This window comes from Dryobates pubescens, chromosome Z, assembly GCF_014839835.1.
Source record: "Dryobates pubescens isolate bDryPub1 chromosome Z, bDryPub1.pri, whole genome shotgun sequence".
Taxonomy (NCBI): domain Eukaryota; kingdom Metazoa; phylum Chordata; class Aves; order Piciformes; family Picidae; genus Dryobates; species Dryobates pubescens.
This window is the reverse complement of record NC_071657.1, coordinates 88,674,731-88,700,070: the sequence shown is the minus strand read 5'-3', so window position 1 is coordinate 88,700,070 and position 25,340 is coordinate 88,674,731. Positions and strand designations below refer to the sequence as shown.

Here is a 25,340-nt window from a genome sequence, read left to right as displayed (position 1 = left end):
TTTGGAGCACAAACCCTATGAGGAGAGGCTGAGGGAGCTGGGATTGCTTAGCCTGGAGGGGAGGAGGCTCAGGGGAGACCTTATTGTTCTCTACAACTGCCTGAAAGGAGGTTGTAGCCAGGTGGGGCTTGGTCTCTTCTCTCGGCAACCTGTGACAGAACTAGAGGACACAGTCCGAAGCTGTGCTATGGGAGGTTTAGGCTGGATGTTAGGAAGAAGTTCTTCACAGAGAGAGTGATTGGCCATTGGAATGTGCTGCCCAGGGAGGTGGTGGAGTCACCATCACTGGAGGTGTTTAGGAAGAGATTGGATGGGGTTCTTGGTGCCATGGTTTAGTTGATTAGATGGTGTTGGATGATAGGTTGGACTAGATGATCTCAAAGGTCTTTTCCAACCTGGTTAATTCTATTTTATTCTACTTGTGGTGGGTTAACGCCCTTCTCTGAAAACAAAAAAACAAAACAGGGTTGAGGGCTTGCAGGTACTTTACCCTTCCTGCAAGGCATTTTCCCCTGGGAAGCTGAGTCTGTTTCACTCCCCTCTCCATGCCCAGCTAGGGTATAAAAAGCAGGACATGGTAGCTGTTAGCTCTCCTTTTGGCTCCTGCCTCTCCTGGATGAGAGCTACTGTGGCTGCTTTCCTGCTCCTCTGCCACGTGGTCGGGCCTGATACTTCTCCCTGCTGCCTCCACACCTCTTCAGAGAAAGACTGGTTTGGTATTATTCTTTTTTTTGTCCCCCTCCCATCCATCCTTGCTCCTTGCCCTTGTGAACCTTTCCTGTTATTGTTATATATATATTGTTTAAAGAAAACTCTTTACCTCTCTACTTCCAAGCTGACTCCAAATTATTGTTTAGTGGATTTGCTCCTTATCCTTTTTTCCCTCTCTGTTGGGAGGGAGGAGGGGGGAGTGGGTGAGAGATTCTCAGCCTTTCCCCCATCTGAGATCTTAACTCCCAGTTAAGGCTCAAACCACTACACTATTCTATTCTGTTCTATTCTATTCTGATAGTTCTCAATCCACCTCACTGTCCATTCACCTGACCCACATTTCCCAAGCTTCCCTTATGAAGTTGCTACAGGACATGGTGTCAAAAGCCTTAATGGAGTCAAAATATATAACATTCATTTCTCTCCCCTTAACTATTCAGGCAGTTGTGCTATTATAGAAGGCTATCAGATTGGTCAAGCATGATTAACCCTTCACGAACCTATGCTGACTACTCCTGATAATCTTCTTCTCTATATGCCTAGAGATGACCTCCAGAATGAGCTGTTCCATCACCTTTCCATCAATGGACAAGAGGGTGATTTACATGTAATTTCCAGGGTCCTCTTTCTTGACCTTTTTCAAGATTGGAGTGACATTAGCTTTCCTCCTCCTGTTCTCCATGACCTTTCATAAATGATGCAGAGTGGCTTAGCAACAACCTCAGCCAGCTATCTCAGCACTTAGGGGTGTCTAACATCAAGGCCCATGGATCTGAGGGTGTCCAGCTCAGCTAGAGGATCTCTAACTGCATCCTGCTTGACCAAAGGAGAGTCTTCTATCTTCCAGAATTACTCTCTTTCCTTCAGGGACTGAAGGCTGGCCTTAGCAATACAGATTGAAGCAAAGAAGGCTATCACAGTATCACAGTATCACCAAGGTTGGAAGAGACCTCGAGGATCATCGAGTCCAACCTGTCTCCACAGACCTCATGACTAGACCATGGCACCAAGTGCCACATCCAATCTCCTCTTGAACACCTCCAGGGACGGCGACTCCACCACCTCCCTGGGCAGCGCATTCCAATGACGAATGACTCGCTCAGTGAAGAACTTTTTCCTCACTTTGAGTCTAAACCTTCCCTGGCACAACTTGAGACTGTGTTCCCTTGTTCTGGTGCTGGTTGCCTGGGAGAAAAGACCAACGCCTTCCTGGCTACAACCACCTTTCAGGCAGTTGTAGAGGGCAATGAGGTCACCTCTGAGCCTCCTCTTCTCCAGGCTAAACAACCCCAGCTCCCTCAGCCTCTCCTCATAGGGCTTGTGCTCAAGGCCTCTCACCAGCCTTGTTGCCCTTCTCTGGACTCATTCCAGCAAGTCAACATCCTTCCTAAACTGAGGGGCCCAGAACTGGACACAGGACTCAAGGTGCAGCCTAAGCAATGCAGAGTCCAGGAGCACAATGACCTCCCTGCTCCTGCTGGCCACACTATTCCTAATGCAGGCCAGGATGCCATTGGCCCTCTTGGCCACCTGGGCACACTGCTGGCTCATGTTTAGGCAGCTGTCAATCAGCACCCCCCTTCTCTATATCCTCTGTCACCAGGACATATCTCTTTCAGCAGGTTAGAGTAGAACAAATTAAAAACCACACCTAGTTATTTTTCAGTACTAATCTTATTTCTTCTCTCTTTGCCTCCCAAAACAATTGTATGGGCAAATCTGTATTTGGGTTGTTGGGTGTTTTGGTTTTGTTGTTTGGGGTTTTTCCCCTTGTCATCACTTCTGGTCTGAGACCAAGTTTCTAAATGGAAGCAAATTTTTATGTCCAAGTCATAATCTCTGAAAAACAGCTTATAATCAGAATGCTGACACAATTTTTAAGTGCAGTGACATAAAAGGTCCCATTATAATATAGTCAAAATGTGTGGGGAATAAAGTATTTTATTCCAGAAGGCTATGAAATTCCCAACTCAGAATAAAGCATGTGTCTGGTATTTACTGGATTCTACCAAACATAACAATTTTGCAAAACACACAAGGGCTTCAGGGAGTATAAGATTCAATCACAATTCAAAACCTCTTCTTGGATATATTTGAGGCAAAGGGATTCATGAGGCAAAAGGATTCATGAGCCACAGCAGCTAACTTCTTTCCTTCCTCCAGATACTCAAGTGGGATTTACTCAAGTAAATAATAGATAAAATAGAAATTCAGAAAATCCTTACCTAGAAGAAGCATTCAAAAGCCTACATAATATCCAAAATGTTATAAACCACCTAAAACTATGAACTCTGTAGTAACTATGCAGCATGGGAATCACAATAATATACTAAAACAGAAAAGAATGGAAGTTTGTTCTTTGCAAGTCAGGAGAGGTAGTTTCAGTGCTGGCATGAAGGAAAGAGTGAGATGAGCTGTTAATTGTGTTACTCTTCTTTATTAGTTAAGCACTGATGTTGTGTTCAGTTCTTTGCCAGAGAGCCCTTGTCCTAATGGATTTACAGTTGCAGGCGCTCTGCCATTTGTTCCAGCCAACTCCTAAGTCCTCTCAAACTCCAAGTGTCAAGATGGACAAAAAGATCTGCCAACACAAACCAAATGACTGCACACACACAAAAAACTCCACACCAACAGAAACACCCAACCACAAAAAAACACCACAAAGAAATGCTAAAAGGCAGAAATACAGAAAGAGTTAATTGCACTTTTACACACCACTTGCTGTGGGAAATACAAAAAAAGGAAATGTTTGAGAGTCATGAGAATGGGAAGAGATGGATAGTGAAACAATGGATTGGTCCTCTCATGAGGACAAGAAAACTGGCATAGAGAGTTGCAGAAGACACTCTTAGAGCTCTACCCAGCACCTTTGTTAGGGCAGAAACAGAAAGGAGTAGCCCTGAAAAGCAAAAGGAGCAAGGTGGAATAGAAACCAAGTCTTGCACAAGACAGGTAGCTATTGTGCCACCTGGGCAAAGAGAAAAAGCATAAATTAGGGGGAAAAAAGAAAACCCAATGACTTGCATTTGCCAAAAAGTGTTTGCCCTCTGCCTTTATTCCTCCCTGTCCCCAGCTGCATGGTGTCATCCTCAGTGCAGGCGCAGGTACTCATCTGATGAGAGGGATCATTTTCTCCCCTAAACAAAATTACTTACATACCCCTGATGGGTTGTTTTTCTACCAGATTAGCCACATAAAGAGCAATGGAAAGAGGCATAGGGCTGTATTTTCTTTGCATCAGTAAGCTACTAAATTGGTTTAGTCAACATTACCTCTAGAAGCTCTAACCTGCACACAAAAGCTCTTTCACTTAGCTGAGAGGATCCACAATGCAAAACCATTTTTGCTGGCAGTTAGCTGCCTTCCTCAACTCTTTAATGGATCAAGCCATACAAGAACAAATGAACTTTATAAGTCTTATTATTAAATCTCACTATGTTCTTAGCTATTTTAACAGGTAACAGTGTTTTTTTCATGAGGAATAGAATGGGAAATTATTAGGAAAATTCACCCTGTTATGCTGCTAGCAACATGGGTTTCAGTGAGCATTTTACAGACAGAAGTCTGTAGTCTCTTGGTACAAGTTACCTAGTCTCGTGTCATAAATTAACTTCACACAGCTCATTTTAAGCAGGAATGGTTAATTAGTAGCTCAGCTGTTTTTATTTAAAATAATGCTGACATCTAGTGGCTGGCTGCTCTCATACACGTTTGTGTAGGTCTTGCAGATATTTGTGTGTTTGACATGATTTCTCAACCCATAGAGGCAAAAGGCTCCATTTTGAAGAGATAAGTGCCTCACTGAAACAAGAAAATGCACCCTAGTTCTGCAGAGGTCGCAGAATCACAGAATGCTTGGGGTTGGAAGGGACCTCTGGGTATCATCTAGTCCAAACCACCTGAAAAAGCAGGGCTGCCTAAATCAGGTTGCACATGAACGCATGCAGGCACATTTTTAAATCTCCAGAGAAGCAGACTTCACAAACTCTCTGAGCAGCCTGTTACAGTGCTCTGTCACCCTTAAAGGAAAGTCTGGCTTTGCCATCAAAGGATGAAAAGTCAAGGAACCTACACAGGAGATTCAGTTTCTAGGGATAAAATGCCAAGACAGGTTAACGTCAAATCCCAACAGACATGATTCACAAGAGAGCAGCTATGTCTCTGCCCAACAACAAAAAGAAAGCTCAGGCTTTCTTGGGCACTGTGGGTTTCTTGAGGATGCATATTCCAGACTATAGTCTGATTATGAGCCATCTCTGCACAGCAACCCAGAAGAACCATTTTAAACGGGGCCCTGTGCAGCAACACAGAGCAGAGCCTCTGAACAAATTACAGTATACAGTATACTGGATACAGTAGCCCTTGGGCCAGTCGAGGCAGCACAAGCTGTTAAAAACTGGCTGCACACTACATGTGGGAAGAATGGTGCTACTTGAAGCCTCTGGCAGAAAGCACCCAGGGATTTTGGAGTCAGGGATACAGAGGATCCAAGACCAACTACTCTCCAACTGAAAAAAAAAAATATTGGCAATGTATGAAGGAATTCTAGCTGCCTTGGAAGGGGCTGGTGCTAAAGCACAGCTCCTCCTGGCAGCCTGGCTGCCAGAGCTGGGCTGGATGTCCAAAGGGAGGGTTTCCTCTACACACTATGCAACTGATGCCACATGAAATCACAGAATCACAGGATACAACTGGTTGGAAAAGGCCTCAAAGATCATTCAGTCCAACCCTCAACCCAGAACTGAAGGGTCAACACTAAACCATGTCCCCAAGTGCCAGATCCACACAATACTTAATCATCTTCAGGGACAGTGACTTCACCACTGCCCTGGTCAGACCATTCCAATGTTTTGATAACCCTTTCTGTGAAGAAATATTTCCTACAATCCAGCTTAAACCTCCCCTGGCACAGTGTGAAACCATTTCCTCTAGTCCTGTTGCTTGTCATCAAGAAGAGGCAGCCTCCTCCTCAGTCCAACCTCCCTTTAGGTAGCTGTAGAGAGTGATAAAGTCTCCCCTCAGCCTCCTCTTCTCCAGACAGAACAACTCCAGCTCACTCAGACACTCCTCATAGGCCATGTGCTCCAGGCCCTTCACCAGTCTTGTTGACCTTCTCTAAATATGCTCCAACACCTCCATGTCCCTCTTGCAGTAAGGCACCTAGAACTGAACACAATACTCAAGGTGTGGCCTCACCAATGCTAGGTACAGGGGGATGATTATCCCCCTATTCCTGCTGGCAAGAAGACAGGATGCCATTGGCTTTCTTGGCCACCTAGGCAACCTTCAACCAATACCCCCAGGTTCCTCTCCAAGTTGCCACTTTCCAGCCACACTTCCCCAAGTCTGTAGCTTACCATGGGGTTGTTGTGCCCCATGTGGAGGACCTGGCACCTGGCCTTGTTGAACTTCATACCAACAGCCTTGGCCCATCAATATAACCTGTCTAGATTCCATTGCAAAGCTTGCAGTAAACAGGTTGCACTGATAACACAACAGGCTTGAACAGGGAGCACTAACTGCCCAGGAATCTTGGAAGCAATCACAAACTGGCCAGGGGGCAAAAGTTTCAGAGCCAGAGGAGGAGGGTAATGTGCTGAAGAGGCCCACCATACAACAAACTGCCAGATAATGACAGGTCCTGCTATGTTGTGGGGAAAACACTGAACGCGAAAGGCTGCTGTGTGGAGTCCTACATGACAGGTTGCAGAAGCTGCTGAGGGAAAAGGTGAGTCAAGTCAGTTTGCAGAGATGAAAGCCATCCAACTGGCTCTACATATTGCTGAGCAGGAAAGATGGCCAGTGCTCTGTCTTTATATCAACTCATCAGTATGGTAAATGTCCTGATGTTTACATCAATGGAATAAAAGCAACAAGTAGTGCAGAAGTAAACCCATCTGTGCTGCTGAATCATGGCAAAATACTTTTGCTCAGGTAGCAAACCTCAGGATGAAAGAGCTGGGACGCTGAAGAACATTGAAACAATCAGTGGGTGGATCAGGCTGCTAAGATTGAAGGGGTGCAGGTGGATTTGGACTGGCAATGTAAGTGTGAATTATTTATAGCTTGACAGGCCCATGACACTTTAGGCCATCAGTGAAGAGATGCAATATACAGATGGACCTGAAACAAAGGGATGGACCCAACCATTGATGCTATTGTGCAGGTTACCCAGGAATGTGAAACAAGCTGCTATCGGGCAAGCCAAGCAGTAAAAACCTCTGTGGGATGGAGGACAATGATATATAAACATGAACAGGTCTGAAAGGTTGACTACATCGTGCTCCCACAAACCCACCAAGGCAAGTGCTATGTGCTCACAATGGTGGAATCAACCACTGGACAGCTGGAAACCTACCCTGTGCCTTATGCTACCACCCAAAACACTCAATTTTTAACCCAGGAACTGTCTTTCTGTGGTATTTCTTCAAGTTTTTAACAATCACAGCAGGAGAAAAAAGCATTGTTCACTGCAGAGAATAATCCAAGCTAGTGCCTAGAGTGTGAGCCAGAGGGAAGATGTGATTAAAAGAACTGAAAAAAAAGACACTGAGCTATACCAGCTTGGGAGCGGAACATCACCATGAAGCCTGGAAGCAGCAGCCCAGGAACACCTCTCTCCTCCCACCAGAATCACCAAAGGACCATCCCATGCCCTCTGTAAGAGAGAGGAACTTCACTGTAGGCAACACGCACTGGAGATGTCACAGAATGACACAAGCTGAAAAGGACTTGGACTTTGGGATCTCTCTTGCAGCTCTCTCCCTTCCTCCAGCTGATGGCAGCACGAGCCGACAAGGAAACATAAACGTTGGGATTTCTCTCCCTCCTCCTCTCCAAGCCAAAGCAGAAGCACCCTTTCCCGGACCTCCTCCAGCCAAAGAAAGCATCTTGTGGGGTTCTGTGTGTATATGATAATACAATTACTTTCCTGCTCTCCTCCTCTCTGTCTTCATTTGTTTCTCTCTTTCTCTTTCTCCCTTCACTTTCATTTACTTTGTCCTTTAATAAATGGCCTTGCTTTCGATGTCTGACCTCATTTGTGCCTCAAATTTCACAACACAGAAATGTTTTAAAAGGAACTAAGTCTCTCTCCCCTCCTCTGGACTGAGACAGCAACCAACATGACAGACAGACTGAAAAGCTTTGTTGCTATATGGAACCCAATTTTCAAGTAGTTATTTTCAAATTTGTTCTTAGCATATAAGGTAATTTGGCTCTCAAGATATATTGTGTGTGATGTTAGTGAACACAAGAAGTTAGGGCTTTCTAAGACAAAATGGGCTTTACTTTCAACAGCCTGAAAATTATTCTGACACATTAGCCTATTAGTGAAAACACAAAGATATTTTAAAATCTCGAGGTGTGAAACAGTTCTTTAAATAACAACATAAGTAGCAGGGTTATATGAAATCTTAACACTTCTTTAATTCAGTGGGTTTTATCTCATTAACTTCTTCCCAAGGGAAATTATAACTAACAGGAGTCTACTAGGCACGCTGGCCAAAGGGGCATAACATATTCTTGGTTTGCCTTACCAAATCTGCCTAGACATTTCCAGTGACAGTCTGTTGATTCCACCAAGTTGTTTTCAGTTTTACAGCAAACACTACTCATGTTTTGAACAGAGAGCTCACCTCCTTCCAAAGGGTAATGATGTTTTAAAAACTTGAATCCTTAACCTGGCCTCAATTCCTGCCTCATTAGTCATTTCATCAGTGATTATATACATAGAATATACATAGAATATACATAGAATAAACCAGGTTGGAAGAGACCTTCAAGATCATCGCGTCCAACCCATCAACCAATCCAACACCGCCCAAACAACCAACCCACAATGAATGGAAACAAAATGGCAACAAAAAGTACACTGAAAACAAAGTTAAGCAGATCTTACCAAAAAATTATAATGGTTCTGTTAAATGAAGTGCAATAGAAAGGCCATCACCAAGTGCTTGGCCACTAAGGTGTCTCCAGGAATAATGGCATGTCCCTCTGTTCACAAGACAGCATGCTTTAGCCTTCCCCAATTAACAATCACTAAGCCAAGGTCCATTAATTTCAGCTCTTCAGTAGGTGTCTTCATACTTTTAGGTAACAGCATTAAGTTGAAAGAAAGAACCATATATCCTTTATTCACAAAGTGAAAACATAGCCTATAAAATTGCTCTTCCATATAGTCACCAGAGCTATAATCAAAGACCATAGAATAGTTTAGGTTGGAAAGGACCTTAATGATCATCTCACTACAACCCCCTGCCCCATCCAAGGGTTGTTGGCCCCAACCAACCTGGCTTCCCACACTTCCAGAATTGGAGCCTTCACAGCTTCTCTGAGCAACCTGTCCCAGTGACTCACCACCCTCATGGTGAACCCACTCAGCTAAGTACTGCAAGTACTGCATTCAGTTCTGGAGCCCCTATTACAAGAGGGATATGGAGGTGCTGGAAGGTGTCCAGGTGTTGCAGAATGGCTTGCAAAGACATGGTTCTATGGAATTATGGTTTGAACAAGAGCATGTAGGCCGGACTCCATCTTGTTATTTACTGCTCACAGTAAGCTAGGGTGTTGATGCAGCCAGGCCACCATGGCCTTGTAGCTGTGCTTGCAGCTGCCTGCAAAGGATAACAGGATACCAAAGCAAGGTCACTACGCCCTTACAGGCGATAACAAGAAGAATGTAAAACAGAATTCTTGTGATTATCTCATCAGGATGGGAAAGCAGGATGTTTAACTGCAGAAGGTGGGGTTGGCAGCTAGGCTACTGTATATAAGAAGTGTCTGATGCTCAATAAAGTTGGATTTCGTGGATCATATTGATCGTTGTCGACCCCTTCTTGCGGCATCCAGGGAAGGGCCACAAGGATGATCAGAGGGCTGGAGCACCTCTCCTGTGAGGACAGAGTGAAGGGGTTGGGGCTGTTCAGTCTGGAGAAGAGAAGGCTCCGAGGTGACCCAATTGTGGCCTTCCAGTATCTGAAGGGGGCCTACCAGAAGGCTGGGGAGAGACTTCTCAGGATCTCAGGTAGTGATAGGACTAGGGGGAATGGAATGAAGCTGGAGGTGGGGAGATTCAGGCTGGGTGTGAGGAAGAAGTTGTTCACCATGAGAGTGGTGAAGCCCTGGAATGGGTTGTCCAGGGAGGTGGTTGGGGCACCATCCCTGGAGGTGTTTTAAGTCCAGGCTGGATGAGGCTCTGGCCAGCCTGATCTAGTGTGGGGTGTCCCTGCCCATGGCAGGGGGGTTGGAACTAGATGATCCTTGTGGTCCCTTCCAACCCTGACTATGATACTAAGTGAACAGAAGCAACTGAGAAACAGATGGGACATGATAACGCTCCACCAACCCAAAACTTCCTTTCTTCACTTTGAACCAGTCATTCCTATTTCTGTGGCTATAAATTGCTAAACTAATCAATATTACTTGAAGTAAAACATTAGGTTTAGGTTCAAGGCTACAAGCAGTTAATCCACTCTATACATCAATCGCAGCAAGCACATGAAAAACAAATACCCTTTTCTAAGGAAGCCTACACTGCCCTAACTGACCAATGATAATAAACAGGTGAGAAGTTTTTATGTATTTAATCTTGGTTACATTTACTGTCAGATCAAAAAGATCCACTGAAAAAGATAATCAGCTACTTTCTTAAAAGTACCAATTTACCAGGCACTTTTCCTACTCTTTAATTTTTGAAAGTATGTTTGTATCTGCTGCTTCCAAGTTTACGTGACACTTGTGAAATCGTAGTGAAAAACCTCTAGGATACACAATCAATGAGCAAAGGAATAAATATAAGAGGATAATCTTTTCAAACGTCCAAATTACAAAGGTTGCAAGAACCAAACAGTGGCTTCCGTAACAATTTAAGAAAAAGTAAGTTTTAGTGCAGCTAAATTTCTATTAAAAATAACACTATGTCAACAGAAGTCTTCATTTATTTCCAAGTGTTCAAACTGTAAGTACACATATGCCATTTAACTGTTTTTTATTTTAACATTAAGGTAATTACAGTTGGAAGGCTCATATTCCCAGTGGTCTCTCTGCAGTAGATACCACCAGAGCAAAACATGAAACATTCCACACGGTTAACAATATGACATTTGAGTTACCAGAATTACAATCATCATTACCTTTTTTGCTAACAGATCACATAAGAAGTACGTAACCGGGGCATTTCCTTTAACAGAAATATCAAACTTAGTACTGCATTTATTTAATTTCAATATGAACATCTCTACGTAAGAGCAACATTGTACATGACGGTTTTGATTTATCACACATATGGCACTTTGGCAGCTCTGTGATTCCCCCTAAGCTCCATAGTAGGTTTATTTATAAAACATATTGCTAATATGCCCTGCACAAACATCAAGAATCAAATCCATCTTTCTTTCGCCACTTCAGTGGGAAAGGAAGAGGTGTTTTTATCTCACATTACACAGCCTATTCATACATGCAAGATTTTCTTCCACGGGCACTTCTACATGTACCCTAACTAAAATGTTGTCAACAAGAAAATAATCTTTATTCAAAAAATCTGAATGTTCTCTTTCAAATTATAAAGATTACAGCTGCAGACAATTACATGACAAATCAGTACCGATTATTTCAAAATAGCATTGAATGTGCCAAATTTTTATGAAAAAGCACATCAGTCATCTGAAGTACAATGAATTCCCTCCCAGACTAACTCAATCCATTTTGAGTTGATTTGTGAAACTGACTGGTTTATTTAGTTACCATTATTGTAAGACATTCATGCAGATGTGAAGAATGGCTCAGGTAAAATATGTTAGTATTTTATCGTTATTACAAGCAGTAATATCATTGGCAGATGAAAAACTATTTTAAATACACAAGCTAAGTAAATCAAATTGGTGAAAGTTTTATCAAGTGAAATGGCATAAACAGCTCCAGTAACTATCACCACAAATAGTGAATAGTTCTTGTTTAACAAACAATAATTTCTTTGAACACTTCTACCATCAGTTTCCACAAGATAACTAGTCACTATATTAAACCTTTTTTACTTAATCCCCTTGAATGCATTTAATTCTCCACCTTCCTGAACACAATCATAGTGTACCCTGATACACAAATGACATTCAACAGCCTACTACCATAGTAATCTAAGGGAGGATAATGCTCTTGCTAATATATCCATACACTTTAAAATAGCTACATGGAATTTCTGAGATCAAATGGGTGAAACCTTGTTGCAAAAAATCTCAGATTGAAAGGAAAAAAAAAAGAGTATTACAAGTTAAAAAAAATATGAAAACTAGAGAGTCAAGCAACTTAATTCACTCATGTGTGAAATTTTAGCAGATTAGTTGGTATTTATTCCTTTTGGTCCAAATATTCCTACATGACTGTAACTCCAAAAAGTACATTGTGCCCAAAACGGCGTGTGCTCCCAGAAAATATCTCTATCTTCTTTTGATCCTCAAGCAGTTCTTAAAAACTCTTGAATTCCTGTCCTATGCAAAAAAACCAGATCTTAAATTTCAACAATGGGTAAGTTAAAAACCAGGCAGTGGTATGTGAAATATTTAAATAAAATCCATTTAATTTGCTGAAGTCACCCCTTCTTACCCTTCAACATCCATTTGCTTTAAATTACAAACTCTGCTACACAGGAACTGTGAATGGCATTTCTATGAATGTCTGCAATATAAACAAGACATTCCAAAATTAAGCAAATAGGAAAACCTGTATTATCTACACATATTTGACATCAAATGGGAAAATTAAAGCCAATTTAATGAAGTTGTTCATTTAGTCTTGAATGTCAATTTTAATGAAGTTCTTTAATCTTCCTTCAATTATCAAATCAGAAAAACTCTTCTCCACCTCTGCTAATGTACAGGTGTGTGAGGTAACTTTGGTCTTTCACTATTAACTTCCATACTAGCATGTCCCTCATGTCTTTAAGTTCTGCTAAAACATCACATGCTCCCTTCTCCAGTGTTTGCAACACCTACCAAGAAGCCCTGCAACCCAGGCAACATCTAGTCTAACACAGCTTCCCCTGGGCAGCAGGGAAGCTTAGCAATAGTACAATGGTTGATGAGCAAAGTCCCCTACAGTCATGATCCAGTGCTCCACTGCAAGCACTAAAGATCTTCTGTACAAAAGATTAAACAGCTGTGCAGGTGTAAGCCACACAAAGCAAGCCAAGTTAACTGATTTGGGCAGGCAGTGTGGACAGAATAGAAGTGATAGCCAGACCTTTTGACTGAAACAATTTATCAACCTGTGATACAGCCTAGTTTAAATGTCTGCACAAAACTCTCAAACAGAAGGTCAACAAAGAGAGGTTAACTGGTGTTTTCTATAGAATAACTAGTTTTCACATGTTCAAGAATCAACTTAAAGCAAAGCTTGAAAAGGGTACCTAAACAATAAGCACATTTGGAGCTTTTAAATACTATCTTACTCTGAGGTATTTATCTATTACTGGAGAAGTTTATGCATCGCATTCTAAAATCTAGGGTCCAAGAAAAATGGCTACCTGTATTTTCTAAGTCAAGTAAGCTATGGGAAATGGGAAGAAATAGCATGGGACTTGTGTTCAAGTGTTATTGTTTAGTGTAACACTTCATGCAAGTAATGCAAAAAGTCTAAGTACTCAGGACCCTTTACGTCTGAATAAATAGGGAAAATTAGCAAATACAGTATTTAAAATTATCTACAAAAAATGTTTTACCAAGTATTCATTGTTTGTATCAAGTCTTAGAGCAGAAAGCTGTCAGGGCAGTAATAAAAGAGTAAGATATAAAAGGAAAAACTAAATGGAGACACTTTTAAGAAATGTCTTCAGAAAGCACATTCCTAGACTGTTAATTAAACTTAAACCAAGACTAAAGCTGTTAGGTGGCCTTATGAGCAAATATTTTAAAGCAAAAGGCCATAAACAAGTATGCATTACATATTACTTGATTTCTTTACTTTACATTATGAGGTGAAAGCAGTATGTTTCCTTTTAGTAAAGTATACACAAATAGCCTCACTCAGAATACACTTTTAATGCACATAAAAAAAGTATTCATCTTACAAATCAGTTTGCAATCCAAATATACAATAGCTTGGAAAACAATATTTTAAAAAACAAAAGCCAATGTAAAAAGACTGCTTGAACAACCCAAATGATAAAAGTTTCTGTATGGCTTTGTCTTCACAGTTTTCTTACTGCATCATCAATATCAGAAATCTGTTCCTTCAGCTGGTTCCACTGCTCTGGATTTAAAGAAATACCTGAAATGCATTAAAAATAAGTACTTAAGACAAAAAGAAAATTACTGTTTAGGATCTTATGTCAAGGTTGGTTTCATGCACAAAGTCTACCGTAACTCTTAATGCCTGAACTACTTCAGGAATAATACACCTCAAAGAAACTACTCACTTGGAACACTTCAGTTCAACTTTAGGTTATCCCTGGTGAATCTTAAATTACAAAGAAAATGAGTGCAGTGTAATAAATTTATTCACCAGTATTAGGCTAAACACAGGAAGTGAAAGACAGCTTTGGCCTTAATAGAAGGCAGCACAAAAGGCCTGGGTAAGAATTAGGATATAATTGGTATCCCTGTTTGCTCCTGAAAGCTCTAACTCCATGAGTGAAATTTCTATGCGCTTGTATCACAGTTCTGAATTTGTTTCCCTCCTGTCTCTTAAAGCACTGTGAATAAACACACACTGCAAGTAACATTTTGGAAAGACTATTCCACCCCCCACAATTTTCAAACCAACACAGTTTTTTCACTTCAGTATAGTTTCTTCTAGTGACATTCAATCAATAACCATTCAGTCTCCCACAACTCATCTCCTCAGCTCCACATCTGTACTTCTTAAAACTTTGGTCGAAGCACAAGCTTTCTTTGTGCTTTAGTCTCTTCATACTTGGCCTACAATCTCTATGTCAAATCTATGCAAGTAGAGTGTCAAAGGCCTATCTCAAAATCTCTCCAGCAAGGCTCTTCTACTTACCCTCACTCTCCCCCCCTCAGTGATCAGGCTTCCTTCATTATTTTCACCCTGAATATGAAGCAGGACTAGAAACAGGCAAAACTCTGTATTCCATTTTTGGGTCTCAGGCTTTCCCCACCCCCCCACTTCCTTCTACCATCACTATCTTATAAGACCACAACTTTTAGCAGCAAGCTGTCTGCATGGAGCTACTCTGCAACAGCCGGAAATAGCTGCATCAGGTGTGCTAACCACCACTAGGGGACGAATCATTAAGATGCCCCTGAAGCACATACTAGATGAACTGCATGCAATTTAGACCTGCCATCTGAAACAACCTGACAGAGTAATTTAACATGTTGGATTTTTTCCATTCTGCTTTTTATTACACTATTTGAACTGCTCATAGTGTTTTTGGGATACCTAGGTAAGTGGCCCACAGCACATCAACGGAATAAGAGACTCGCATACTGTACCAGATTAATACCTATAATATCCTCATAAAATTCAGACCCCTTTGCCACACTGATAAACATTTCTATCTACATTATGTATTTTTGTCACTTAGCCTAGCCATCATATCTCATTGTAGTCAGCCACTCAAACTGCATATACTTTTGTCTTCCTCATCAAAATACAGCAGGTTAAAGTATTTACAAGTCAGAGCAGTACTTTTTGTGAAGTAGCAAAAACAAATCCAAACCAAGAAATTTTCTTGTACAGCACCAGTACATTTGCTCATACAAACCTATCCTCAATGGTTATTTAAGAGATGTTGAAAATGCTTCTCAAGCTTTCCAACTCTCTATTCACTGAGTGGCATCTGGACAAACTAGAAGAATGTAACAGACCTTATGCTGATTGTATTGTAAGTATCCTCAATCTTCAAGGCAGCATATTTATACTTACCTCTTTCCTTGGTGCAATATGTAAACCAACTAAAACCTGTCTTTTTTAATAGAAGCAAAGCAGTACTACTGCAGATATCCTTGCATCCTCATCTTCTAGGAGGCAAAGTTCTGAAAATGATTCAATGAAGGCATGCCATAGAGCACATATGGGAGTGGTAAAGGCACAAGAGATTATGCTGTGCTGCAGAGTAGATGCACGGTTCTGCAGAGCAGATGCACAGTACTGCAACTGGAAGACTTGAGATATATTCACATCAACTCAAATCTTGCCTTTTTTTTTCCCCTCTCCTGAATTAGCCACATTAGATGTCTAAATCATTTTGATCCAAACTTAGAAAGGAATTGAAGAACATAATTGTTTTAAAAGAAATTAACATCTCACCAGCAAATTTTGAAATAGAAAGTCCAATTGTAATAAGAGAGAGACTGCACTAATGAAATTAACCAGTGGTGAAGCCAAGAGTTAGGAAGTATGCCTCTGTTTGTAACTCCTATGAATACATTTGCTTGTGTTTGATGCCTTATGTTTTATGGAAGTCATGGAGGATCCATTTAGGAAAAAGACTCAATCCAACAAACCCACTCTGCTTTTGTTCACAATCTACAGATAAAACTAATCATCCATTAAAAAATAAATTATAAAAAAGTATAAATATGACACTAAAAATACCATGCAGCAACCAAATATAGAAATCTTATGTACACACTTCTCCAGCAAAATGTTTTAATATAAAACAACATTAAGTAGAACAATACCTTTTCTGCCAGGCTTCATTTCACCTTCTTGATCCATCCAATACTCTCTAATATCAATTAGGACTTTCCCCTTAAAGTCACGAACACTGACATACCTCATTTTGCCAATCTGTAAAACACATAAGGAGTTCTTTTGGTATTTTACATATTACAGCACTCACTTTTCCCCATCAGTAACAGACTCAGACATGTGATGCTGCACACTGCAGCTTATTTTAGACACCAGAGAACCAACTAGATCAAAAGCTTAATCCAGGGTAGTCAGTAGACTAATAAGTAATGACAACATAAATGGATGAACGACTTAAAATGAGTTGAGCATTCAATGCTCAATAGAAAAGCAGCTCTCCTAGAATAAAAATACCTGTATTAACATGCTTGCTTCTTTAAAAAGCCATTCATTCACTGTTTTCTGAAATAAATTTTTCCCTGTTAAACCAATCTTTGTTTGCAGCAGCAGGAAACAAAGAGGGACAGAAGGAACTCCCACTCTCAAATCTCAATTTTACAGAAAGCCTCCATGGCACTTACTGGAACTGTGGTTGAAAGACTATCTCACTGTACCAGGATGCTCTTAAGTTTACTAGGATGTAACACAGTACAAAATTACTTTGGAATTCCATCATTTCTGCCCCACAGTGTCTTAACTGAATTATAACAGTACCTTTTTCTCTCTTCTTTTCAGGACATGCAGGGGGTGGAGAGTGGGAAGGGTAGGGGAAGTAGAACAAGCAGACACAATGACAACAATGCACTACATGACATATTTCATCTCATTGAGGCCTTTCCAGATTTGATAAACACCTATTTGTTCACATAAAGTCAAAGTATAGTGTCAACTTGAGAATCAGAAATTGGATAATAAAAACACAATCAAATATAAATCATGTAAGAAACTCTCAGAATTCTGCATGCACCTTCTGGATACACTTTTTGAAAAAAAGGATACTCTAAATTAAACAATTTTAAAACAGCATAAGCCTTCCTGACAAAGCATTAACTTTAGTTTACAGCTTCCTTAGTTTATGCATCTTGCATTTTGATGCAATTTAATGAGGATTCAAATACATCTTCCTAGAAAGTCATACCAGAAAAGCTGAGCAACTCTCCAACCAACAAATATAATCCACATATGTTTAAGTCATAAGCTGTTACTTTACAAAATAGATATAAACAGGAATGCTTTATATTTGTTTATTTTTTCTTCTTACTCAGATCATGCTAAGTTAACTCCAACATTGGTTTTAAAACAACTAAGGCATCTTCAGATACTGCAAGCCCAAAGCAGTTTTCTTACTTCAAAGCACCCTTCAAAACTAACAAGACATTACAGTTTATAAGATTTTATTTTACTTATTAAATACTTTCACAGTACTACAAATTTAACATTCAAAAATAAAGCGTGATGTTGCAGTAGTTTAGTTTTCAGATTAAGCTTGGTACCACACTGAAGTCCATCACCACTAATGGCAATGAATATCCTGGTCTACACAGCTTTTCTCAGGTTTCTCTTTAACACTCCAGTGATTGAAGAACTGCTTCAAGTAGAAAGGTCATATTGATATACAGCAGTGTAGTTACTGCTGTTCAACCTTCACAGGTAAGTTGAGGTGCTTTTTATTAAATAGTACAGCTCCCTAGGTTATACTATTTTATTGAATTGCATAAATTAGAATGACACAAAATGCTTTATTTCCAGGTTTCAGTTTTAGAATAAAATGCACTGAACTGAGTCTTAATTCCTTTCACAAGTATGCAGCTGACTTCCTCTATGAGTTTTAGCAATCACCTTCATTTTCCCTTCTATTTCCAGTTTCTCTTGATTAAACTGTACACACTGTGGTACCTTCCCTCTTAGCTGGTAACTATATGCATATCATTCAGAGCACAACAGAGTCCTGCAACAATGAGCTATGCAACATCAATACAGGAAATTGACTGTGAATGCACTGAAGTTTCAGAACTGATGTGCTAAACCCATTACCTCTGCAGAGCATCATAAACTTACATGTATATCTAATTGCAGGAGCCTATGGTAGACAAAGATGTTAGTCTGGGGAACTGAAAAGCTAATTTCTCACAAGGCAAAAAGCAAGTATGATCTGAAGTTAAAATAAAATAATGTGGGGGCTGTGGGGAGTGGGCAGAGGGACAACACACAGTCAGATGACTTCTTATTAAAAATGTCAGTGGAATGCCTGATCATGCAATGTGGTTCATTAATACTGCATCCAGTGAGCTTTAACAAACCTTACCCTCATCAGGCATAGGTAGCTGACAGGATTTGTCAAACTAACCAAGGCACATGATGTAGAGCTCAAGCTGGCTTAAGGCCATGAACAGGAATCAAAAGCACCAACGCTAAAGCCTTCCACATTAACATGAATAACACTTGTTCTCAGGGCTTCTAGTAATACATCACAGATGGGACTAGGATAAATTCTGCACTTCAATGCTGCAATTAAGAGACAGGGCTCAGCCTGATTCAGGCCAGGTGTCCACTTTATTATGCAAAATCTTTTCTTTATGAAAGCTAACATAACAAAAAAAGCAGTTTGTGGTTGGTTACAGAAAATGCATCACACAGGTACCTATATCTTACCAGGGTTTTAGCAAGCATCAAAGAAAAATTAAGAGACCAGAGACTCTGCTATAACAATCTATGGTATGTGTGAAGTCTTACACTTTCAGGTCATAATAACCATTCGTAATCAGGTATCTGTGCTCCTCCAACTACACTTCTACACCGTGCTCCCATGGTTCACAAGCCACCAAGGCTAACACTGTCTCCTCTTAGCAGTCTAGCAGTGCTTGGAGCTCAGTTCTCCAAGTTTTAGCCCTTCACTTCAACTGCACTCAAATCTTTTGACGAGTTCTGAATTATACTAGGCTACCTGCAAAACCTAAAAAGACCAAGACATACAAATAAAAAAAATACATATGGTCTGTTACACTGAATTGCTTACTGAATTACTTACACTGAATTCTACTTATATTTGTACTATTCCTCCTAATTAGTTTCAAGAATATCATTGCACCAATGTCTCAAACATAATAAAACATAGATTTTCATGAAAATGATGGTTGTTCCCCACACAGCTGTCACAGTGAGCTGTATACATTCAGAACACACTCTGAGGGTGTACAACAAGAAGCCTCCAAGTTTCACAGCATTTGCTGCCACTTCCACACACACTACAGGCACTACAGAGCGTCTGACTCTCACATGAATGCTTTACAACCTGACATCCATCAACTGAAGCCATGCCTGTTAGCTCCAAGTCTGGAATTTCTGAACTTATTACAAACACAGCATGAAGTTATACATAGGGTTGTTTTTTTCTTAGTTGTAACTGTAGTTCACCTGGAAGCATAGATGATGTTATCTTTATGCTTTGAACCATCTTTCATACACAACTCAAAGCGTGCCCCAGCAAACTCAAAAATATTCTGTTCTTCCTTCAGTGGGCAAGTCCAGGCATTGCCTTCAACCGAAGCTTTCCCTCCCACTATATGTGAAGAGGAAAATGGGAATTGATACATTAAAAGTAATTGCCTTGTGTTACAGTATCAGTTAAGCGGGTCGTCTCTCCACAAAACGTGGGCGGCTTTCCCACATTACTTTGCACAGATACAGCCCAAAACAATTTATTTTGCTCTAGTCAGTGTTGGGGCCATTTTATCATAGCCTTTTACAAACTCAAGAAACAAAGTTTCTAAAAATTTAAGTTCCTTTCCAGACAGCTAGCCAGAGACAAGTAATAAGCCCTTATCCACACTACTAGAATTCTTGCATAGCTTTCAGCACACAGTTCGCCTTAGCAAACCTCAGGAACTGCAATACCCTTAATTCCCAAATGCATCTTGCTACTGAAAAATGTACATTCATCCCATCCTAAAAATTAAATGACAACACCAAAAATTACCATCTTTCTGGGTGTTCAGTGAGAAAAACCTGCATCATAAAACAAATGAACCTGAATCATAAACCTATTCCAAGACACTGTCATGTGAATACAGGAGCCAAGCTGCCCTTGACCTCCTTAAATAGGGATGAGGAATCCATACTTTGGTTTCCAAGAACCTTTCTTTCAAGAGCCCTGACTGAAAAAACATTTTGACTTAAAGCAGAGCGCTTATGAGTATTTACAGGACAATCATGATAATTCTGTATTTATCAACAAAATTACTACACAGTTATATGCACAGAGATACAGTGGCCAAACACGAGGGTTAGATCAACTGCTACAGCTCAGCTGAAATCTGACAACGCTTTTTATGATCACCTCGTCAGCATGCATCATAATCCTCTTTGGCCAAGGCTTCAGGAGATCAAGCACTAAGCTGCCAAGATACTCAGATCAACTAATAAAAATTACACTGAACATGATGTGAAGTGTTACCTTAACCAGGCTTTAAGAGTCACCACTGTTACCTGAAACATGTTCTCATCTCTGTTACTGCTTTGCTTAGAAGAAGCTGCACCTTTTGAACTTTCACCCGTCTTTTGTTTCTTTACAGGCTTCTCTGGAGCTGCTTGCTTTTTCCTCTTTGCCTTGAAGCAAGAACAAAAAGAGCAAAGCATGAACCACAACTCATTCTGTAAGTTACAATAGTTTATGTCAAAGGTCACAAACCACTACTATGCTTTGAAGGCAGAAATCCAATACTGTACATTTAGATTGGAATTTTAAACCCCCCCCAACATTTAAATTACCCTAATTCTGTTTCCAGTGAAGTCTACTTTGGCTTAAAAGTCAACTGAGTTACATTAAAATTAATTTCAAAAAGCCTACTCCTCCTGTGTAGTAATACTGTAATTTCAATAGTTTTAATAAAAAATCGCAGAGTCTGATGGAAGTTTCACCTTCTTTTCCAATAAATGTAACAAAAAAGGCAAGACAACTTACAACACTTGCAAAAAAGGAACAAAGCACCTACCTACATGAGATAATGAAGAAAGGATCTGGAAATCACCTCCAGCAAAGTAATTTAGCTTTTTTTTATATCAGTCCAATCTCTGCCCATAGCATGATAAACACATTTCTAAAACCAGACAGTATCACCTGTAAATCAGATTACTCACAGACACTACAATGCTATCATTTCTCCTAACAGTTATTACTTTCATCTGCTAGAATCATATTAGGGATATAATCTCTTTTAAACACTAACAGTTCCAACAAATATGGGAGGTTATATCAGAACACCTTATGGCCCACTAAAGCACCACTGTTAAGACCATGACTTTTCAACATTACAGTCCCCTATGAAAAAAACCAAAAACACGTGGCATTTTCTCTTATATGAATATCTGACAGAATGACTAAATTGGACAACTAATGCAGATATCAAAATGGGGGAGGAGCAAGGTGTCTGTCCTCAAAATTAATCCAAATTCTTGCGACCAAGGACAGCTTATACTGAAGCTCTGTGTCCAGTTCTGGGGCCCTTAGTTGAGGAAGGAAGTTGACCTGCTGGAACATGTCCAGAGAAGAGCAACAAAGTTGGTGAGGGGCTTGGAGCACAAGCCCTATGAGGAGAGACTGAGGGAGTTAGGGTTGCTTAGCCTGGAGAAGAGGAGGCTCAGGGGAGACGTTATTCTCTCTACAGCTACCTGAAGGGAGGTTGTGGACAGGCAGAGGTTGGTCTCTTCTCCCAGGCAACCAGCACCAGAACAAGAGGACACAGTCTCACGCTGCAGCAGGGGAGGTTTAGGCTGCAGGTTAGGAAGCAGTTCTACACAGAGAGTGATTGCCCATTGGAATGGGCTGCCTGGAGAGCCCATCATCATTGGAGTCATTATCATTGGTGTTTAGGAGGAGACTTGATAGGGTGCTTGGATGCATGGTTTAGTTGATTAGGTGGGATGGATAATAGGTTGGATGCAATGATCTTGAAGGTCTCTTCCAACCTGGTTTATTCTACTCTATTTTCTATCACTTGCCACAAAGCAGCAAATAATTCCTGGAAGCTTGTGGTTAGACACATCATACGGAAAGAAAGCAAAATGCAACTTACAAAAAAAATGTATTTGTCTGCTGAAAGGCAAAAAGCATTCTGTCCACCCAAACCATTTCATTTGTTGTTGTAGCTGGCACGGGGTGTTGTAAGTTAAGTGTCTGATAAACCATATGGAATGACATTATGTTGTGGTAAGTGCTCACCCAATTATTTAACTCCAACCTGAAATAAGAAAGTTAATATGATAGTAATAAACTGCATATGCTATTCACCTTTTTGTCAACTTCACTATCTGAATCACTGGCAGATGAGCTCGAAGACACAAGTTCCTTTGACTTGGGCATTCTAGGAAGAGAAAAAACAATGTAAGAACGCTATACACGGAATACTTCCCATTACAGCTGGAAAACCCTCTTCAAACCTGCTTGTAAAGTCTCATCCTATTCAAACCTCTACTACAGACTTCCCTGCCTTTTCATATAAGCTTTAGCACATGTTGTAGATGCAATCTTAAATGCTCTTTAATATCTTTTCCACTTTTTGCTGTGACTGCATTAAATACTCTATTTACACACAGACAATTTTTTAACAGTTTCTCTATATCCCTAGATAAGGCAGGAATCAAAATGTGAAAAACACAGAACTGTCCTCCAGCTGAAATCTTTACATTACTTCACAAATGCAAACTATTTAGGCTCTAGTCTAATCTATGCTCTTACATGGCCATTATGACTGGTTGGAAGTTATACCCGGCATAATCACCATACATGAAGCTGAAGTCTGAAAAACACCACAGTCCTGCTGTTAGTATTTCCACTGCAGCTTCAGCACATCAGTCACAAGAGTCTATTCACTTCCCAGACAAGTGAACATTCAACTTTCCTTGAATGTGTATGCTGCCAGGTGCACTTCCACATCTCCCTAGTATGCAAACATGTGGTTAGATATAGAAATTGTACATCTTGTCTGCTTCTAGACACTCTTTGCAACAGATAAATAGCTCACTTGTTTTCAGAATAAAAATAAGCATCCCCAGAGAATAACTGTATTCAAAAAAGCCCTACAGCTAGGAAAGGCTGAGAAAGGCCTAAAGAGGCACATCTCAGGAACAGAAATAACAATTTTTAAACTGGCAACGAAAAACACAAGCAAACGAAAAAACCTGTCTGAATAATGCTACTGTATCAGTGAAGTTCTAAAGTAGGGTAAATTCTGTGGTAATGCTGCAGCATTGAAAACGAAACGGTGTATGGGAAAGCACACATCTGCCACGCCGCAGGCTGAAGCGCACCGGTATGGGACAATGTAAAAAACACAGCGGTGACAGGAAACCGTAGAGCCGGACTGATACCTTGGGGGTGTGGAATCCAGCAGGAGAGACCCACGCGGCCCTCATTAGGATGAAGCAGCCGCAATATGGAAGAAAGGGGTATGGGAAACTCGATGGGGGAAAAATAGGGGGTGGTAGGTGCCCCTCGGTAAAGGTTGGCTGGCAGAGCATGAGGAGAGAACTGTGCATGGATGAGAACGACAGAGGAATGAGAAGGGCTAGGCAAAGAACACGGAAAGACAGAAATGAACCACAAGTCAGGACGAGCTAGAAACACCAGGTAGGCGGATCCCAGCCGCCATTTTCCTTCCTATTCCTCTTTTCCACGGCTCGTGTTGCCCCTCAGGGGAAAAGAGCGAGGGGCCGAATAGAGGGGCGCAAGCAATGACGCCCAGATCCTCCCGGGGCACGATAGCAGTAAACGGGTTGCAGATCCTTCGTGGCATATGACGGGAAAAGAAAGGAGTAAAAAAAAAAAGGCTGCACAAGAAGAAAGGGGTCAGGGGTCGTCAGCGGGCAGGGTCAGATCTCAGGGTGGGGGAACGGCGCCGGGCGGTTCCCCGCCGCCATTTTCTCCCTCATTCAAATCCTCTTTGCCCCCCAAACATGGCAGCTTCTCCTCGACAGCAGCGCCTCCTCCCGCCCCAGGCCCACGCCACAGCGGAGCACCCCTGCCGTAGGGCACAGCGGGCACTCGAGGAAAAGGGGAAGTCTCGCCATACGCCTGTGCGGCACGCCTGCCCTGAACCGGCTACAAGCTACCGAGACCCCAACAGTCGGCAACGGGAGTAGGGGGCAGAGAACGTTGCGGTGGACCCAAATGGGGCGCAGAGAGGGACCCCAAAACTCACGTCCTACTCCGCGCGGCTCCGGCACACAACGAGAGAAACGGAAGTGACGCACCGCGGAGTCCCCGCCCCTACCCTGAACCACGTGGGAGGGGCATGGGAAAGCACTTAAAGGGCCCTTGTCCTTTCTCACTTGCCCCTTTCACCACCAAGTTGGGTGGCGGCTGGTGGCAGCAAATTCTTTGCACGGGTCTAGCGTCATGTCTGCAGCATCACGCCAACCTAGCACCGCGGGGGCAGAAACGCGCCTTCCGAAGGGAAACCTGTGAGGCTGACAACAGGCCCCTCCCGAGCCGGGAGCCCTTCGGGCTGCGGCTCCTTTTCAGAGGAGCTGCTGCCGGGGCCGGACCTTCACCAGCTGCCTGCCTTCTGCCGAAGGGAGTCGGGAAGAAGGCCCTTAACACTTATACAGCAACCCTTAAATCTCGTTTTGCTTTTGCGTGCTACGGCAGTTCCTCGATCTCGTTGGCAGCCGCCTGTCCGGCAGCCGTGGAAGCGTCGTGCGGCGGAGTTGTTGCAGTGGCTTTGCATACCCAAAACCGCAGCGCCTGGTAGTACCTGAGGCGCTGTTAAGGAAAGCACCGGTTCCCCTTTCTTTCCCCGAATGACCGGTTTCTTTCTGCAGGGCTTTGCGGCGGATGACGGCTGAGCGTTAGAGCGCCTCTCTTGGCAGTCAACCTGGGTCAAGCACAGGTCTGAACCCCTAAAGATTGAAAGCTGAAACAATCTAGGCACCCATTTTAAACACCGACCTTTAAAAAATCAAACGTGATTAAAATCAAACGAGCAAAAAAAAAAAAACCAAACAGAAAACAAAAAAGGCACCAAAAACCCCAAACAACAAAA

The 25,340-nt window shown here is 41.6% G+C and overlaps 1 protein-coding gene across 1 annotated transcript; it reads right to left on the bottom strand.

Annotated features, from left to right (window-relative positions):
- Positions 1 to 12,974: 12,974 nt before the first annotated feature.
- Positions 12,975 to 24,558, bottom strand: SUB1 (SUB1 regulator of transcription). Its single transcript, XM_009902858.2, has 5 exons — positions 24,498 to 24,558; positions 22,589 to 22,661; positions 20,788 to 20,907; positions 16,353 to 16,461; positions 12,975 to 13,974 (listed from the first exon to the last, which is right to left on the bottom strand). The coding sequence occupies exons 2-5, from the start codon at positions 22,658 to 22,660 to the stop codon at positions 13,895 to 13,897; spliced, it is 381 nt and encodes a 126-aa protein (XP_009901160.1). The 5' UTR covers position 22,661; positions 24,498 to 24,558; the 3' UTR covers positions 12,975 to 13,894.
- Positions 24,559 to 25,340: the final 782 nt, after the last annotated feature.